The sequence below is a fragment of the Bactrocera dorsalis genome, chromosome 2, assembly GCF_023373825.1.
Source record: "Bactrocera dorsalis isolate Fly_Bdor chromosome 2, ASM2337382v1, whole genome shotgun sequence".
Classification (NCBI taxonomy): domain Eukaryota; kingdom Metazoa; phylum Arthropoda; class Insecta; order Diptera; family Tephritidae; genus Bactrocera; species Bactrocera dorsalis.
Window position 1 is genome coordinate 44,084,040 of NC_064304.1, and position 12,112 is coordinate 44,096,151.

At 33.5% G+C, this 12,112-nt stretch overlaps 1 protein-coding gene across 2 annotated transcripts in view; it reads left to right on the top strand.

Annotated features, from left to right (window-relative positions):
* The first annotated feature begins 464 nt into the window (after positions 1–464).
* The window catches only part of LOC105232926 (uncharacterized), a 41,549-nt gene continuing 29,901 nt past the window's right edge, over positions 465–12,112 (top strand). Inside the window, exons 1-2 of one of the 2 annotated variants that reach the window (XM_049450598.1) lie at positions 465–901; positions 5,048–5,529. In XM_049450598.1, coding sequence (XP_049306555.1) covers positions 5,484–5,529 — 46 coding nt within the window. In that variant the 5' untranslated portion in view covers positions 465–901; positions 5,048–5,483. The remainder of the gene's footprint in view (positions 902–5,047; positions 5,530–12,112) is intronic. The other variant, XM_049450597.1, reaches the window with a different exon arrangement.

Genomic DNA, 12,112 nt, shown 5'->3' on the forward strand with positions numbered 1-12,112 from the left:
ACGTGACGATAACAGTATTTCATGACCTTAATGCAACGAAATCTAAAAGGCAAAACAGAAATATGTTCAGAAACACTGAGGAAACTAGATGTAAGCTTAAAAACAGGGATGTTATGTATGCACCACTACGCGACAAGAGAGCTTTGAACTGCTGAATGCGAAGTAGCGAGTTCAAATGCTCTGTTTATATTTTATTCTGCGACTGGGCAAACTAAAGCGCGCTCGAAGAGCACACATATACTCGCGCTCGTACATGCGACTAACTCACGAGCGCTAACGCTCAGCTTCCGGAGGAAAAGCCGAACGCAGCATCAGCTGAGACCAAAGGCTCACAGCCACCAGACCGACGAACGTTGGCGAATGCGTGCAAGATACAAGCCGAGACGAAACGAAAGCCAACTGTGTTGGCCAATATACAAATAGGCTGCTCAATCAGGACAGCTGGAGCAGCTACTCAGCACATTTGACACTTCAGTCAGTTCATAAACTTGAAACAGTGTAGTAAACGAAGACGGAGACTGTGTGTGCATGCCACAAAAAGGGCGAGATATAAGTGAAAATGCAAAATGAATAAAATTATATTACTACTTGCAACAAAAAATCGAAAATTTCATAACCTGTCGATGTGATGTGAAGAAGCCGTGTTATCCACGCGCTGACTAAAGCATAATAGTTACAGAAAAAGTAAAAGTGTAGTAACGTGTATGCACATGTAAATGTATTGCTGCGAACGTGTCCATGTGTTCGTGTGCGTGCCCAAATTCACAACAGACAATAAATCACTAAGTGTCAAAGATCAATTGGATGTGGAAAATTTATCGAGATGCTGAATGTAAAACAAAGTACACTATTTGCAAAGTGCTTCAACGCCTAAAAGCACGCAATCCGCCTGGAGATAAGCGTAAATGAAAATCTCAGTTATTAGTTTTTTTTTGTTGTGCTATTGTTGTACTATCCATACACGCTCATGGCCGCTGATGGTATAAACAAAGGCGTGTAAAACCCGTTATTATCTTACTGTGTGCATGTTGCGTTGCTATTATAGCGGCAGCATAAAGCACTCAACTGTGTGTGGTGGAAGGACCATTTTCAGTGAATGCTGCCAGTGTGGTTGTTGGAGTTGTAGTAGCCCTGGTGTTGAAGTAATCTAAGTTAGTGTAGTTTTTGTACTCGCATTTGCCGTGCTGCAGTTAATACCAGACATCTCACAAACATACACATGCACTGAGAGGAAACAACAATAACAAAGATCTCAAAAAGTGTTTACTGCGTCGAGGAAAAACTATTTGTAATCGCAGTAAGGAAAATAGTTGGAATACGCTGCTAAACCTTTTATACACATCGCTTAGGCGGCGTGAAGCGGAAAGTAGAGTGAACAAAGTTAGTAAAGCAGAAGGTATAAAAAGCGATAATTAGTTTAAAAGCATGTGAAGAGTTTGCATTACAGTTGGAAAATGCTGCAAGCGGAGTTGAAGCTCGAAAAGCATTAATCATGCTTTGAAGAAACACATTTAATTTAGTAAATTTAATTGAAAGTATATTTAAAGAGCTATATAGGGAAGCTTTCGGGAGTGAATCCAGAAAACTTGGTTTTATTATCTACAAGTATATTATTACTATATTTGTTTACACCTGAAGTTGGTTGATCTGCCAAGAAGTTCGTAATATCCAGAAAAAATCGTTGGAGACCGTATAAGCATATAAATACATACGACGAGCTTAGACGATTTATATATAAGACAAACTGACCAATCTAAATCAAATTCTTATATGGAAACCTTTTTTGTAACACAAGAAATCTTCAAAAATTGTGTACAAATTTTTATCCCAGGCATCACTAAAATCTCCGAGCAAATTGTTTATCACTGTAGCATTTAAAGTGACCGATCAGAACCAAGATAAAGACCTTTCTCAAACCTTTTCTTTCCTTAATAAGTAACGTTATTTCGACTTAAAGGTTCTTTTTATCAACCAACATGACTGAGAAGAACAAGAAAAAAGTTTTCATTTGGACGCAAACCGTGAGCCGGTTAAGTTTTGAATTTAGTTATACTTATAGTTGCTATAAGAAAGGCACCTATGAACCTTCATACCTAGGGTATAATAGAAGCGTTGAAGCCAAAGTTAAAGTGTTTCTTGAATAACAATGTATTAACTAATTTTAGGGGTAAATTTGAGTAAAGTGAATAATAATTTTTAGAACTAAATCGGCTTTAGCATTATATAATAGTACTATATGTTATAGATAGTTTTTTCGTATAAAAAATTATATTTTAATATAAGAAATCAATGCAGTCAATTGCTCTAGGAGTGCAAAAACTGCCAAGCCCATAACTTCTGTTGTTTTTAGTTTTATAACTAATATTACACTCCAAATGTTGTAAAGAAACTTGTGCACCAGGAGAAGCTCGAAATGGTGAATTATAATCATCACTTTCGGGCATAATATTATTTTTTAAAATAGTCGTGGCGCTTATTGAAAACAATATTATTATATTTTTCAATCTGCCTCAAACGAAAAAATCTAAAATTTCTTCCTCCCACATACAGGGCGGACTAAAATATAATTATGACGATATGGAAAATTTTGTCAATATATTAAGGGGCTTTGAAAATGCCATTCACGCACAATGATAACAATAAATTCGGACTGTCAACAAATTCAGGTTTATGTAAGATAGCATCAAAGGTATATAAAAACTTGAAAGCTGAATGAAAATAATTTGTAGAATTATCGAGAAATCGAAAGCCTGGCAGCAGAGGGTGTGTATATGTATGTACATACTTATATGGTATAAAATATATACAGCAGCTCCTACCTAAAAAATTCATCTAAAAAGTAGCAAGAACTAAGCTGCGCTCAAGGCCATGTAATCTTATGTAAATTGTTTATTTACATGCGAAGCCAGCAGCTAGCGAGTTTGGTTTGGCGGCAGATGCCGTGTAAAAGCAGCTGCTAGGCGTTAGAGAAAATTAGCCTGCATGGCTGTGTGAACTTGTATTGTGCAAGCGTTTAAGTATACGGAAATTTTCACTGGATCACAAACAGACGCGGCAACGAATAGCATAGCTTACTGGATGGCATATGAACACATTTGTAATCATTTCCGTTGAAATAATTATTCGCACACACGTGCAGTATAAATGCAAAAAGTTGGGACAAAGACAAATTATTTATGCGCTTTAGCATCAAAAACGGTTTTCCAGTTGATAGGACATTATTACCGCTACAAAGTGAAGTCACCTTTAGTAAAGTAGTACAAAAAGTAGTTTGATAATGAATAATGAATCTGTCCAAATGTGCGCATACGTATATATTATCACATATTGATTTTTTCCAGTTTTTCTTGGAAAAGCTTTTATACAAGCTTCCATGGTACTCAGGTGGTTGCATAGTAATGGTCATCAATGGACACATTTGTTTTCATGTGGAATAGAATATCATTAAAACATTTCGAATTATCTCAGCAAAGAAACAAAAGCAAACTGCCAATGTAATATATGGACATGCAATATTCTCAATATAAATATATCATACTTGTAATTACTGTTAGAATTTTTATTACGTCTCATCTAATATTTGTGGTGATATATAAACCACCACCATATAGCAAATTTTTTACTATGAAAAAATATTTTGATAATCAATCGGACATATAGTTCGAAAGTAACAAGAAGTTTATTTATATTACCAATCATTATTATCAAGCGGAGCAGACAGCACATACGTTCAATTTGTATGGTTGCTGTATGCATTAGTGGTCCGATATCAACAGTTCCAACAAATGAGCAGCTCCTTTTGGAGAATAGGATGCCTGTAATCAGATCTGATCTATATATCAGAAACTGAGGGAGTAGTTTACATATACTCAGACCAGCGAGGTGGTCAATCTTGTTTTTCATTTATTTATATATTTTTTAGGTTCTCCATCGCGATCATCTGGGTGTCACGAACTTCGTGGTACACTTAATGCACCCTGTTTATGGTATAAATATAAATATCATCACATAGAAGTCAAAATAACGTAACATCACTTTTCATAAGTTAACACGCGAAGTAAAAACTATAAGCACTTATAAGGAAACAAAATCTGAGGTTTGGCTATAAAAGGTTTATATTTGACTGCGCAAGCTTAAAATTGTATGCAACATATACATATGTATGTATTAAGTTATAGTGAATCGTAAGCAAGAAAAAACTCAATTTCGTTTTTTTTTTTAATGAAACAGTTTAATTATTCATATTTGGGTTCATATTTTGTAACCAAACAACGGATATTGTTCAACTGCAACTACTGCTTGACTACTCTTTAAAAAGTACAAAAAATTTAATAAATGGTACTCAAAGCCATTACAAATCAATGAATATGGGGAGAACTAATACACATAAGTATATTCGAAACCATTTTATATAGAAATATCTGGATATGGGAAGTGAAAATGAGGTGACTCATACTGACCAACCAGCTTTCTGGACTTGACTCAGTTTCATGCATAAAACAAGTACAAAATGTTTTGTTAGCAATGAATTCGCAGGCTGAAATAAAATATGACACACGCTCTATTTCACTTAACAATTGACACACATACATACAAATAAATATCAAATAGATCTCAAATGCGACGAAAATACGAATTTGGTATTGGGTGGAGAGAATTTATTTTAATTAAAGATATTTTAATAATAATATTTTAAATAATTGTTTTTATATTATCTACCCTAACAAACGAATATTATTGTATAATGTAGTTAATAAAAACACGATGTACCAAAAGTTTAAAGATTATAGCTAAAAAATGATAAAGCTTATATAGATATAGCTAAATAGATCTCTCCTGTTACTTCAAATTTCGTTTAACCCAGTCAAATTAAGGACGCTTAGTAAAGAGATAGTAATTATAAGAAAAAAAAAACAGTTAACATTTCATTTCATTTTCATTTTCATCTTCATTTTCATTTCTTGAGGACAGAAACAAAAGTGAAACAGTCAAAAAGTTATGTTCGAATAGTACTTGTAAGTTTTCAGAGAGGCTTATATTTTATTAGAAATATAACTTAGTGCTGGAGATTTGAAAAAATTTTACACCTGGAAATAGACGGTGAAAAGTGACAAATAATGCCAAATCTACTTTAAAGCTTTTGTTGACATTACCAGATACAGATGTACATCGGTAAACAACATCAAATATGTACTGCAAACCAACAACAACCAATTATACAATACAAAACCTTCTAATAAATTACTCATAAATTAACCAAATAACAGTTACATAAGCCCGATTGTAAAAAAAAGGAAAAAAAATTAAAAATAGGTGCGAAATGAATAAATATTTTCAAAATTGAACCATCAGTGAATGCTCACCATAAGCAAGCAAATATACAAATCTTATATGCAAATCATACTTGAAGAAACGCCGGCTGCATAATTTAAATTTCCTCAACTTTCCGCCAACTCAACGGCTGCGAGCGTCACAGCCTCAGCATGGATATCGAGCAGCTCTTGTACTGTTTCATTCTTCTAATCGCGGGTAAGTCGCTGCTTTTGTACACGATTACAATATCTCCTTTTTGTTGTGTCTTTTATTTTTTGTTGCTGCTGTCATTTTTAATTAAACACAAATGTAATGCAATAACATTTGAAATTCCTGGCATTCTTATTTTATTGCCTCTTTCAATACCAATTTGATACAGATTCTCTGTGCCTTTTTATTCTGGCTGTTGAAATTCTTATGATTCGGATTTATGTAGCAATGTCCTTGGGATTACAGAGGATATTTTATGGGGTTTTAGTGAGATTGTGCGCGCAAGCAACAAAAACAATCACACGCTCACAAGCACACACGAACACTTCAACAAAGCAGTCTGCATGTAAATGAGTGTTTTTTGTTTTTTTGCTTTGTGTAATCTTAGTCGTAAACAAAAAGTATAAATAAATAAAACAATGAAAGCAGTACAGTGAGTATAGTCAGTATTAGCTTTTTTATTTTGTGCTTCTACATGGAACACACTCGCCTATTGATGTATTTATTAGGGTGTTCGTGGTTTGCCATGTTGATTTCGCTTTTGTTGAGGTCCAGTTTTTGTCCTACAAAATTAATCAATGTGTATTTATTTTAGTTTAATCATTGACTAACTTATACCTATTTTACAATGGATATAACATGGCATATTTTGATATTTGCATTAAGCAAATAAACCTACAACTTTGACGAAGTGATATTCTATAAGAAGTTTTCAGCTCTTCCGAAAAAGATCATATTTTGCATAAAAGCATTCTTTTAAGAGTTATAATCAGTCAATGTTATGCATCAAATGTACTGACCATTCACACAAGTGATTTATACATTCTGTGTTGCTCATACGGCATGGTGAACTATGTGAATACATTTGATTTAATATTATTTATTTCTAACTGCGTACAACTTCTAAAGGAATATTTTTATGAATAAAATTATTAATTATTTTTTGTTGTAGTAGAATATAATTACTTTAAAAATATAGGTTTATCTGCTTTGGACTGAAAAGTGTATTGCAGAGGATCACAGATCTCATGTAATTTTTGTAGGTAAAGAAATATGATTAGCCGCGGTTTAAGTTAAGTGTTGGATAATTCTTTTTAAGAACAAAAACTGAAATCTTTAAGACACATCTGCACAAAAAAAAAAACAACTTGGGGAGTAACGGACACCCTATTATGCATTTATGTATATATGTGTAATGGTACTTCAATGAAGGCAATTACTATAAGGGTACAGAATATAAAAACAATAAAATGCATAGGCCGATAGAGCAAACTGGAACATTTTATTCGCTGTTATTTCGACGTATTCTTTAAAAAGTTCCAAATTCCGTTGAATTTCAAGCTAATACTTTTCAAGCATTTCACCGGAATTTAACTCATATACGGTCAATTCTGATTTGTTATTAGAATTATTTGGACATTACAGTTTGAAGAGAGATCAGAGAAAATAATGATTCATCCATCGTTATAAAAGTTCGAAATGCTATTGGCTCAGTTTATTTTGGTTGGGTTGCCGTCAGGGCCTAATACTTGGAAGAGCATTGTAAGAAGCTTACCAAGATGGCTTAGGTTTTATAATTAATAAGGCAGCGTAAGCTTTTGATAGAAAAGCCTGCGTCAAAATATGTACTTGTACGTTAAAGGCAAATAAGTATGCGAATGAAGCGCCGCACTTAACGCATAGGTATGCCACAACAATTGCGTTGCACCAGTAAACAAAAATCAGTTGTTCTTTATAATCGCCAACGTCAAATTTCAACTGAATACACCTTGCATATACAAGCGTATGTACATTGTACTCAGTTGTCAGTTGTATACATTTCTACTACGGAACCAACCCACTTATTCTGACTATGTCCTGTGCTAGAAATTTGTCTTGACTTGTGATATATTAAGAGTTTATCACAAGATTCACTTAGTTGTTTTAAACATATTTATTCAAAATAGCATTCGGGGCATGTGTGAATATTTTATTAGAACGCTTTGAAATGCAAGCTCTTTTTGTTAGTGGATTTTTTGCCAATCCCGAAGGAGCAAATGTATGGCTATAAATTCTCAAAGCTCAAAACTATATAAACCTTTCAGTCCGTTGGAAAAAATTTCACTGTTTTTCCATAAATAATGCTCAGAAAATCGGTGATCCAGTCTATGACAAGTAGCTAAAAGAAAGTAGAAGATCGGCAAGATGGATAATTATGTGTGAATTGGTATATATATAATATAAAGAGACTTATAAAGTGGATTAGAAACTTTAGCTATAACCAGTTTAAAATTATTTTAATTTCAAAAGGGTTCCCATAACTATATTTCGATCCAAAATAGTCTGCTATAGCATCCAATTTCTCCAGTGCAAGAACGGTTCAATAATACCAATATTTGGATTCGTGACCAGACCTGAAAAAATATTTATTTTTGGAATTTTAAATAAAAAATTCAATTATCATTTAAAAAAATAAAATAACTAAAAGACTTTTAACGCTAGATATAAGTACATGGTATGAAAAAGTTTTGAAAAAGTGAATGTTTAGTAAAAAGGAAAAGTGTATTAACGCTAATTTTTCGATATATTTATTAATTTTATACATTGTTTTCGCTTTTGAAGTGAAATATTCCCATGCATGTCATTCTACATTACACCTCTATATTTTGACATAAATACATAAGTAAGTTCACTTGGGATTTTCGTCGGATATCGTGGTTATAAAATTGTATGTAAATTACAACGCTTAGGAATCATCATGAAAACGGCAACAACAACCATCCAAACGATTCTTTTCAGCAACCTCTTCTATAAAAATTAAAAAAAAATTCTAATACATAATATAGTGCGAGTGGTGAACTCCTACCCGTATTCATGATATGGGATGACTTCGAGTCCTGGTCAAATATTTGTTTTTTGCAGATTTTATTTATGCCATGTTTACTACACTACTGTACGCTGCCCTTATGATAAATAATAAAAAACTGCTTTCCTTTTAACTCTACATTTTTTCACGCTCAGTGGCACTTAAATACCATGGCTGTTGCCTTTAAATTTTAAAATCACGAAACATTAACCTTAACTGACTGAATATTAAAAAAAAAACTTTAATTGATTTGGAAACATTTAATTACATTTTGATAATATTGTCATATATATATATATCTAAACAAATATTACTGAAATTCTTAAACTGAGGATTCACTCTGGTCTTATTTATTTTATACGAAGCCATTTAAGCCTTTGTTTTCCCTCCATATTTAGAATCCTGAATTGTCCCTGGCTTTTATATTCAACAAGTAGCACAATGTACTTTTAATTAGGGTTGTAAAAACTTTCGGGCTTACACGAAAGCAACAAGGGTTATGAAATAAGCAGAAATATCTATGAGTAACTAAAAATGTTTGGTTGATCAAAAAACTATCAATGAATTTTAATTAATAGTTGAGCACACATTGTACAGCAACTCAATAAAGTTATCCATATATACAGACACACATCGAAATGAGTTAGAATTGCTTAAAATCTATTATACTGGAATGTCCATAAAAGTTGCGTATACGCCATAGTGTACTTAGTACTGGGTTAGAGGTTACAGCATTATAGTTACATATCATATTGACAATGGAATATTTTCGTCAGTTTTTTCATATATTAGTAGATATTTAAATATTTAATATTAGAAAAGTACTGTTATTTAAGCTCAGCTGTTTGCCGGAAAAGTGCTTAAAACTTTAAACGTAATCCTCAAATTAATTTTCCTACCGAATTATGCAAAAACTGTTGGAAATCGGAGAAATTTAAAATTTTCACGGAATTATTATCCATAGTATAACTCATGTTTTGCAATAACCTTATATATGTGTGGGGTGCCAAAATGAGGTATATAAACTTTTACGTATATAGGTTTATTTGTGTAGGTTAAGTGAAAATTTTTGCCTTTGAAGCACAAATAGATAAATAAATTTCATAGAAACATAATTTACACCCATTATTTCTTCAGTGAAAAGTAGCCGCTATATTGGCTGAATAAGCTATTGACATTTTTTTAAATTACAGACAAGTTCGATTTTAACAATGAGAAGTTGACATGCAATTTTAAAAATTTATATTGTTATATCTAAAAGATTCGGATTAAAATCCATCATATAACGCTTGTAAAAGAAATCTAGTACTATGACACATAAAGTTATACAATACACCCAAGGAAATTCTTCATACATATATTTAGAAATGTCATTTCGAATATTTTTTTTTCAAAAAATTTAAATTTTCTTAGTCTTGATTTATTCTAGTTTTGCTTGGTTTGGCTAGAAAGGAATGGGCCAACAGTTTTAAGAAATTGGAGGCTAATAAAGCTGGGGTTCGATCGCTATTTTAAAACTTTTATATTTTTAAGGCGAAGGTAGAGGGAGATCTGTGTAAAAATCAAGCAGTTCTATAGGTAAAGACATGACCATTGATAAAGCAATTAAAGACAAACTTGGAAACAGCTCAGATCTACTTCCAAATTGTCTTTAGATGAAGTGATAAGGATGAAGTATTACAAAATATTGCCTAAAAGACAGCTTATGGAACTGTTTATCCACCAAGAATTTACTGCGATACTGCGTTTATCGATTTATAATAATCAACAACGACTTCAAATCATCTTCAACCAGTAATGAATGCGATAATTGTCTATTGTTGTTATGTTAATGGCAATTAATAATGACTTACCAGAGTTGCGCAGAACGCTGGCAAACAAGAAGTTTAAATCGATGTGCTGAAAATGGCAAGTGGCGAAAACTTTGCAGAAATAAATCTTCAAAATGGCGAAAAATTCATCGAAATATCATTTAGTACTTCGTCAACTGTTGTTCGAAACTTGTGTAGTTACAGTTACTATAACTTTAATGCAACTCGATTTCTTGCAGCTCTTTAGCGACTCATACAGCTGCTGCTGCGTCGACAATGTACAACTTCGCTGGTTCGATATTATGCCTAAGTAGAGTTTAAAGTTAAATTGCGTTTAAAACGATCGTAATTAGGAATGCTGCCAACGGCGTTGACGACGTTAACTGGCAGTTGGCAGTGAAAAATAACGGAAGCGCCGCACAAAAAGTGGAACACCAAAGCGAAGCGAAGAGCAAGAGAAGGGCGTAGAAATCCTTACGAATCGCTAGCGTTGGTAAAGTTGTTAAAGTTCGAGCAATGGAAATGAATTTAAACGCTACACTCCTCCACCATTAAACTTGTACGCAACCACCGCTGCCAGCTCACCCCCTTTCCGCGCCAAGTAATGCATCTTGGCCACTGCTGGCGCTCCAAACGGAAAAACTCCGGCATTCAGCCGGTCTGGCATTGCGGCAGCCAAGCAACAACCCACCAACAACAAGAGAAAACTATGCAAAATGCCATAATGACTTTGGCGAAAGTTTGCCAACTCCAGCACATGCGCGTAGACGCGTATACGCCGCTCGAGATATGAGCGAGTGGAAGCGAATTAAATTATTTCGTTTTTCATAGATGAAGAGCAGAAATGCAAACTTTAAAATATTTTGCAGCAGCGAAGGAAGGGAAGATATGTAGATGTCTAAAATAAAAATCCCATTTCCTAGTAACACAAACTGGGTTTTAGCAACAAAAAATTAAACGGAAGTATAATGAAAAATCATCCGACTGAAGCGCACATGAAAACTGCGTTGAAAATCACAAATTTCGCAATTTAAATTACATGAAAAATGTCAACTATTACAACAGCAGACAAGCCGGCACATACGAAAGAGTCGCAAAAAGCTGGAAACTTTAGTTTTCAACGAAACGTGACCTAACTAGCTTTGTGTGCATTTGTGGTCTTGATTGTACGGGTTCAAATACAGATGGAATTTATAGCGAAAGTTTTTCAATCTGTCACTTACAGGCCTCTAGCTACACTACTTACGCACACGCTCACTCCTCGATCGCACGCACACATATTAATAAATACATTCGTATAAATCTGTAAATACGAGTACTTAACTAAAATGTTATTAAGTGCTTAAGTCGAAATAGTCTCTGAGATTTAGAGATGTCTATCTGAAATTATACACACGTTCTTTTCTCAATAAGCAGCTGATAAATGCTGATCGGACAACTGTACCGATCAACCTCAATTTCTTGGTGGAAACCTCTTTTATTTTTATTTGCTCTTCACAAAATTTCACATAGATTATTATCAAAGACATCCAATCTCTCAACAAATAATTCAGATCGGACAACTACAGCTTATAGCTGAGACAATATCTTTCAAATGTATCTAATTTTTCCAATGGGCAAGCTTTTCTCGGACAACACACAAAACACCTGTCATAGTTACGTCACAATATTTGTTCTCTTATTAAAAAAAATATAATCAAAGCAAGTAATAACGTGTGAAAGTATATCCCAATTTAGTTCTTAGTGGTTCGGTTAATGGCGTTTTGTGGGCGTAGCAGTGGTCCAATTACGGCCATCTACGGACTCGTACTTACCAAGTTTTCGCCTCGTCATCTTGATTATTTATATACAATATAACCCACCATCAGCTAAACAAACCTCTCTACCAACATGTTGCAAAAGTATAATAACGCCTGTGTAAAAGCTCTTTATT